This window comes from Berghia stephanieae, unplaced genomic scaffold, assembly GCF_034508935.2.
Source record: "Berghia stephanieae isolate SIO BIC M18660-M18661 unplaced genomic scaffold, UCSD_Bste_1.3 scaffold599, whole genome shotgun sequence".
Classification (NCBI taxonomy): domain Eukaryota; kingdom Metazoa; phylum Mollusca; class Gastropoda; order Nudibranchia; family Aeolidiidae; genus Berghia; species Berghia stephanieae.
This window is the reverse complement of record NW_027627499.1, coordinates 7164-15093: the sequence shown is the minus strand read 5'-3', so window position 1 is coordinate 15093 and position 7930 is coordinate 7164. Positions and strand designations below refer to the sequence as shown.

Sequence of the window (7930 nt, the reverse complement as noted above, 5' to 3'; positions counted from 1 at the left end):
AGAAGTTTCTTCTCTAACCAAAGAATGCAAGCTAAGCTATTTGATCATTAGATAAAATCTACTCTCATGACAGTGGTAAAGCAGCCATAGGAAATATGGGGCAACAAAAAATTGCTTATTGGCAAAAGATAGCGACAAAATATAAATTACTTGTCAGGGCTAAATTGGTCATCCTGGTTTGACACAGCATAGCATAGGTTTTTTTTCTGGACCCTTGTCAGTCTGGAGTCAGCAAATGGTTAGATGGATCTAATCCAGCAATTTGTACTCTACCATAGACTAGAGTCCTGGCTAAATGATAGCAAGCAATTTATGCTGTTAAGTTCCCTCTACAAGAAGAGGAGGAAATTGTTTTTGTTTTGGAATGTTTAACAGCGCTTGCAACACTCTTAAGTCCTATAAGCGCCAGGGCTTTGTAATATTCAACAAAAGTCCTATCAAGAGCCAAGAAATGCCACAAAATCGTCTGATATAGCACAGAACAGCAAGATGGTAGTGATAGATCAGGGAGAAAAGGAGGGCCTACCAGTAGCACCCAACCAACTCCCGCAGACTAGTTTCGATAACCAGTTTAAGTACAGTCACTGGATGAAAATTAACCCAAGACCAATCATAAACATACGTATTGTAGTTAATTGTTCCATATTGCTCTAGGAAATTTAACCCACAAACTGTGAACTGTGAGGGCCAATTTCAAGTCGACCTAACGTACGACTGTTGTCAGGATATGACTGTCGGTTCCATCAAGAGATCAGTAACTGCGATGCGACTTGAGTTTCTGGAGAAGCTCAAGTCGCATCGCAGTCACTCTCACAGAAAGCGATGGAAACAGCAGTCATATCCTAACAGTTGCAATGCTTCCTACCCCTTCAGTCATAAGCACCAGGGTACTTGTTAGGTTATGAATGTTTAATGGGTACTGGCTCTTTAGGTCATAAGCGCCAGGGGAAAAAGTAGGTGAATAGTAACACAATTTACTAGAAATAGAAAGACGAAACCTGTGCAAGGCCTCACAAAAGCCCAGACTCCTGGTTGAATTTTTAATTCAGAAAAGTGAGTGGAGCAGGCACTTATGTTGGTAACAACAAGATATGAAGTGAGTAGAAAAGTACCAGAAGACAATAGAGAATAAAAAAAAATTTTTTTTTTTTTTTTTTTTTTTCGCGGCGGTGGTGGGGTTTGAACCTGCGACCTTATTGGTACGACAACTCCGCCTGGCAGGTGAGAGCGTGGCTCTACCGTGTGAGCTATCCACGAACACAAAAATATTCGTTTCAAACCCAAAGTCATTTCTAGATCCCTCTCTCACCCACTTCTTGAGATCGCCGATTCGTTCGCCACCATCGCAAAGTAATTTTGACCAGCAGTTAAGCTTAATAGCCAATATTCTCATCACAAACATATAACATAGAAACGATTGAGACATTGAGTATGCTCCGGTGTATGGGGTGAATTTTTAATTCAGAAAAGTGAGTGGAGCAGGCACTTATGTTGGTAACAACAAGATATGAAGTGAGTAGAAAAGTGCCAGAAGACAATAGAGAATAACTCCAGGCGGAGTTGTCGTACCAATAAGGTCGCAGGTTCAAACCCCACCACCGCCGCGAAAAAAAAAATTTTTTATTCTCTATTGTCTTCTGGCACTTTTCTATAGACTCCTGGTTATAACTCTGTTGGGAGTCTACCAAAGTAATATAGCCAGCAGTCAATTAAATGCAAAGGAAGTTGATTAAGCTGAAAATACAACATACACTAACAGTAAATCCACTTACACTCCTCTTAATATTAAGATACAGAAGGGTATAAATGAGAACACCAATGTAAGTTTCCTCTTCAGCATAAGCATTCTCTATTGCATAATGCAGTCACAAGACAATGTGCATGAAAAGAAAACAAAAATAACTCAAAAATATATTTTATAAATTTAATGACATCAAAACATTTGAAACAGATAAAAAACATGTCAAAGTCCACATCAACTACATGATGGGGAAAAAGTAAAAAAAATAATCCTACTGAAAATTAAAAATGATACAATATCAAACGTGTGGTACTTGCAAAAAATACGGGACTTCTCAAACAAAACCCCTGAACATCCCCCCCCCCCCCCCCCACCCATAAAAAAAAAATGTTAAGCAGAAAACATGACTACACATCCAAACCACTTTTTAAAATAGAAAAGAGCCAAAAAATCCCTGCCTTCATGCAAATAAGGAGAAAAGCAGTTCCATTGCCAGTAAGCTGAATTAAAACTGGGGTGTATCAAAAGCTCAGCTTAAAGTTAAATAAGCAACAAAAAAATGTATGAATTCTAAGTCCAACAGTAAATAGACAATTTATGAAAGATGCGAAACTTTAGGGAATAAAAACTGATTGAAAAAAAAATACTATGCTAAATACCCCCCCCCCCCCCCCAAAAAAAAAAAAAAAACAAAAAAAAAACTCTAGAAAACAAAACTGATGGATTAATTAAATTTAAAAGAATAGCCTGGTGTCAACAGCAATTAAAAAAAGGGAACGTAATTCAAAACCCAAAATTTTCGTGCTGATAAATTCACGTGTTGTTGAGGATAGCTAACTCTCAACATGCGCATGTGAGACTTTGGGTGTCGAATAACCTGGTGAAAAGATACACCTGAGTTTCGGGTGTCGAATAGCAATCCATTAAAAAAAAAGACCTGTCAATCCACAGAGAGGGACATAATCACAAGATTTAAGTATGTAGTCAGACAGGTAGGCATTAAATGTATGAAATATGACAAAAATACCCAAAGGAAAACTTAAGCCAACCAAAACTGATTGAATAATTAAATGGTCTGGTGTAAACAGCCATTAAAAAAAACACCATACAGGACACAAAGCATAAGACTCATAAAAACAATGGATATGGAAAAGGGAATAAAAAATTATATAAACACAGTAAATCTAATCTTCATCAGATTCTGGATCCTCTGTAACAGAAGTTGATAGGAGCCAACTATCATACTGTGCCCTGACATCATTACTGACACCAAGACTGTCCAATAAATTGCAAACGTCCGTCTTCTTTTCTTCTTTCACACAAGAAATATCTCCAATCACCTCAGGGACAAAGTCAACCCAACGCTTCCCCTTCTTCAGAATCGAATGTTCACAAAATGGTCCCTCATACACTGACTTAAAGCCAACTTTATCATTGTTAAATTGTAACACCCTGGCATCACTCACTCTGAAGCCCTTTTGAGTCTTTAAAAACGACGCCACTTCTTTTTTATAGTCCTTCACAAACCAATCCTTTCCATACTGAAAAACAGTGCCATGTCTTTTTAAGATGTCAATGTATTCGGATGGCAGCAAAATAAGAGCTTTTTTCCTGATGTCCTGCTCAATACGTCCGAATACCCTGTCAGCTGGCAGATAACTGTGGCCACGAATTGGAAAAAAATATTGAACAGAACTATTTGGAATATGTCGTTTCCTGAATGAGTGCAGCATCGACACCATACTGAAATTTTTGTTTTGTCCAAAACACGAGTCAGAAAATAATCTGACTTTCCTGCCCTGAAAGCTTTCACCGAAACCAGTTAAAGCATGCTCAACTGCGGATGCAATGACATTTGAGTCTTTTTTATTCTGTGTCTCCATCCACGTATAAAGGAAAACATTCCTTAATGGAACAGACTGTCCTCGTCCTTCATGACGCACGACAGCAAAAACATACATATATAGCTGACGTGAATAATACGCCTGTCCAATCGAAGTTTTAGGGAGAACAAGGTTCTCCATTACATCAAAACATAGTGTTAATGAATCGTCAACGTTGTCCATTAAGTCATAAAATTTCCTGGCACGTCGCCTATGAAGCAAAAAAGCGACTGCCTTTGCTTGCTTTTGTGCTTCAGGTAAATCTTGGCGCAACTGAATCCGGAATCGCAGACAATCACTGCATATATCCTTGGCCGGGTGCCCAAAAGCCAGATTGAATCGATGCAAAAATATTGAATAATATAAGGCATAGGAAGCCTGTCGATGATTCTGCTCATTAAAGAGTTGGCGCATCTTGGCAACATTCATGTCACTGGGTAGATACTTCCGTCCAGGAGCTCCACGACGTGCATAATGGCTGGCTCTGCACGTGAATGTTTCAATATGAGAAACGATTGACTCTTTAAACTCAACCATCTCTGGGGTTTGTCTGCTGCCACCGCGACGCTCTTTTCTCGGTGCGCCTTCCTTAAGGAAATTATTTGCAAGACGACTGAGACGATCCTTCTTGACATCTGTAAGGATATAAAAAATAGAGGAAAGATGTTACATTGAGATAAAGGGGTATATGAAGAAAGTATCAAGCAAGAGAAATTATAATGTTATAGATGCCTACACACACAAGCTTCAATCCCCCACAACTTTTCCTTAGACACGAATAATAAAATCAAAATTCAAAACAGAAAAAGCATTTTTAAAATCTAGCTTGTGAGAACAAAAAAAAGTAAACAATAAAAAAAAAGACAATAACAAACGACTAAAACCACAGATAGGTAGTAAACCAATGAACTATGAGATGATGGATTGCGCCACGGGGCTGCAGAAACTTAAGTGAAAATTAAATTAGGTACTCATTTACTGTAAAGACACCCCCCCCCCCCCCAAGCAGCCTCCTTAAGCTGTATGCCAATTGTGAAGGGAATTTTAATTAAGTTAAGGATAAGCTATTGTGTCCCCTCAAATCTTCATGCAATATGGCACACATGCTACCTTCCTTAAATGTGTGTCTATCTTTATACTTTATTATGAAAAAAAATGGCGACTTTTAGAAAAATAAACAATTTTTGACTTCACAATGACCTCTCAAAAGCTTTTTTAATAGCTTTGTCAATGCTCTTTAATCATAGAGCTGTGAGCGCTTATTTCATTCTGACTACAATCTCAACGTTAGTCACAATACGACTGTAGTTTCCATCGCTTTCTGCATAGTGTTGCGGTCTCTGATCGTCGCTCCACGATTTTATTTCTGGTTGTCTCTCCTCGACATCATTTCTTTAATTTATTAGCAAAACGTGCTGTTTAATTTTTGTCCGCAATTTGTAACAAATTTTTAACAAGTAATCCTAAATTTGTTACCAGTTATTACCTTGAAAACTGTAGCATCATGAAAACATTAAGACTATTACTATTAGCACTTCATTTTTGTTAACAAAATCTTTATCTACTACTATTACTATTATGAACATGATTCTTCTTCATATCAGTGGTCCAAACTACACAAGGTGAGATATAAAAATAAATATTCATTCATGCCACGTGGTGTGAATGTCCACTCACAACAGCAATAAAAAAGTATACCCCCCCCCCCCCCCCCCCATACCATGAAATGATTTTTATGGTATTTTATAGATAGAATGCGCTTGGCCAAGGAGTTCACAACATTGCCATCCGGAAGTATAACGGACCAACACACAAACTCTGTGTAACCATGAACTTTTATAGTCTGGTTAATACAGTTTAGTGAGAACAACTCACAAACGCGGATGGCAAAAACAATAACAAAGGCCCGAGTGACGTCATCTGCATACTATCTATAAACAATGCACTCATCTCGATGGCAGGACTTAGTACTCACCTTCCTACATTACATGGCTTTACTCTATGTTCATTATAAATAATGAAGACGTTACCATGTCCTAAGCTCTATTTAATTTTCTTTCTACTTTCACTTTAACTAAGACTAAGTCTAAGTGATCAATACGAAAATAGCGTAATCATTATCATAACATAAATAGTGATGCACTAGGCAATAAATCAGCAAAAAGAATAATTAAAACAGTGGAACAGAAGAAAGAGTGGGCACTAGATCCAAGTTGAGTGAGAACAAAGAAAAATAGGTTAGAGTTGAGTTAGAGTGTTTGATGTTGGATACGGATCAAAGTCAAAGTAAGATAACTGAATGAGAGAGCCTTTGCAATTCGATAATATTATAATAAAAAAGGAAATGACAACTTACTGAGGATGGACATGAAGGATGCTTTGCATACAGGCAATCTCCCGCTTGTTGAGGTGACCACATTGTATTTGATGGTAACATCACGGCCTCTTTTCCTCTCTGTTTCATCGATCCTGGCCCTTGAAGGAGCTGACACGTCCATCAAGGATATCAACATGCTGTTTTGGTCAGCATGGCTGCTCTGGGAGCAAAATGTCTCGAACATTTGGACGAGTGACTCTGGCTTCAGCTGATCTGCACAACACAAAGGAGTTGAAACGTGGTTGCAAGAAACAGTCGGAATGTAGCCTCCATTGGCCCGTCTCATCTTGCCTACTGAGCCTACTGTCTTGTATGCCCTAGCTGTTTCTTTCCTTTTCCTCCCTCGGTCTGTCCGCTGTGCAGTTTCGTTTATGTTATCAAAAACTTCCATTGTCTCTCAAAATTGAATAGTCGAAGTTAGGAGCGGTTAAAAATGTATGTTAATGGTGTTAGCGGTACAAGTTGAACGAGTGAATGGTTATCTACAGTCTACGCCAATGGGCGCATCCATGATACAGGGTTGCCAGATTATTTTTCAACAAAATGCCAGGGGAAGACTCAAAAAATGCCAAAACACTCAAAAAAATGCCAAAGTCTGTTGACTCCCACCCCCACTAAGAAAACTACTCACTTTTGATAGACAATTTACTATCATATCCTGGTGGCTTGCGTGTTTTCTTGTCTTTTTTTTTTTTTTTTTTGAATTATACTAAATTTCCTATAGGGGTAATTTTTTACCTACTGACTACTAAGTGGAGTGAAAGTTAACAGGCGACCATGACGCAAATATACATGAGTTTTGCAGGAGATTCCCAGAAAACTTACGAGGATACTTGTCGAGGGCTGAATTTGAGTGAATATCTGAGGGAGGCAGGGCTAGTTCAGGGTGCGAGTTTTAATAGCAAAGTTTTCCGATGTGAAGAGATTTGTGTTTACGCGTTTAGAAATAATTAAGAAAAGGTGTCATTTGAAGTATAAGATACCAGTTCCGGGCCAAAAACATAACGAATTACGACTGGTCAATATTAACACCATTCACGGTCTTTGATTGGCTCTGGTTATGTCTCATTTTGGAATAAAACATTGCAGTCCTATATCTCGTTTTGGAAAAAAAGTAGAATTAAATACACGTTTAATTAAAGTTATGTCGCGATTTGGACGGAAATATTTTTGAAAGGGCAAAGCTTTATCACCCATGAAGTGAATCTGAGCCGCTTCTCTCAATCCCTGAAAATGGCGTATGTCGCATTTTGGAAAAAAACTCTTCATATATATATATATATATATATATATATATATATATATATATATATATATATATATATATATATATATATATATATATTAATACATAACAGAGAGATGATTTATAAGGGGAAAAATGTCATCTCCCAAAATAGTAACTCTGCAGAGCTGCACGGGGGCAACAAAATTATTCGATATTTCTTCTTGAAGACTTGTTTATACATATACACATCAAACATTATACTTATCAGTTCCTATTAAAAATGAAATATTTGACTCACGAATTATAGCCATCGTAGTCTCCATCAAAGTTCGTTGCTTTTTTAATTGACGCCTATGTGTACATTTGACTACAAAAATCAGCACCACGGTAACTAGTGAGATTCATTCAAAATGTAAGTGTTTATGATGATCTACCTTGTATTTGTTCATATTAGTCCGTTCCATTAATGGAAAAATTGTGCAAATCGTGTAACCAGCATGAAATTTTCACACAAAGTGCAGAATTTTATGAGAATTTCGAAAATAGGTGGCTCCAAGTTGAAATATAGCTGGAACCACGAGTTATTGCCCTTTAAAGGTGACAAAATACATTTTTTCAACATTTTATTTTTTTTTTTCTCAAAAAATTACGGTTTTATAGATATTTTATAATAATGTGGTTATTTTGCTATTCCCTTGCGT

General features: G+C 37.4%; 1 protein-coding gene across 1 annotated transcript; it reads right to left on the bottom strand.

Moving 5' to 3' along the window:
- Window positions 1-2413: 2413 nt before the first annotated feature.
- LOC144962098 (uncharacterized) lies at window positions 2414-6477 on the bottom strand. Its single transcript, XM_078895060.1, has 2 exons — window positions 5981-6477; window positions 2414-4259 (listed from the first exon to the last, which is right to left on the bottom strand). The coding sequence occupies exons 1-2, from the start codon at window positions 6390-6392 to the stop codon at window positions 2926-2928; spliced, it is 1746 nt and encodes a 581-aa protein (XP_078751186.1). The 5' UTR covers window positions 6393-6477; the 3' UTR covers window positions 2414-2925.
- Between the last annotated feature and the right edge of the window lie 1453 nt (window positions 6478-7930).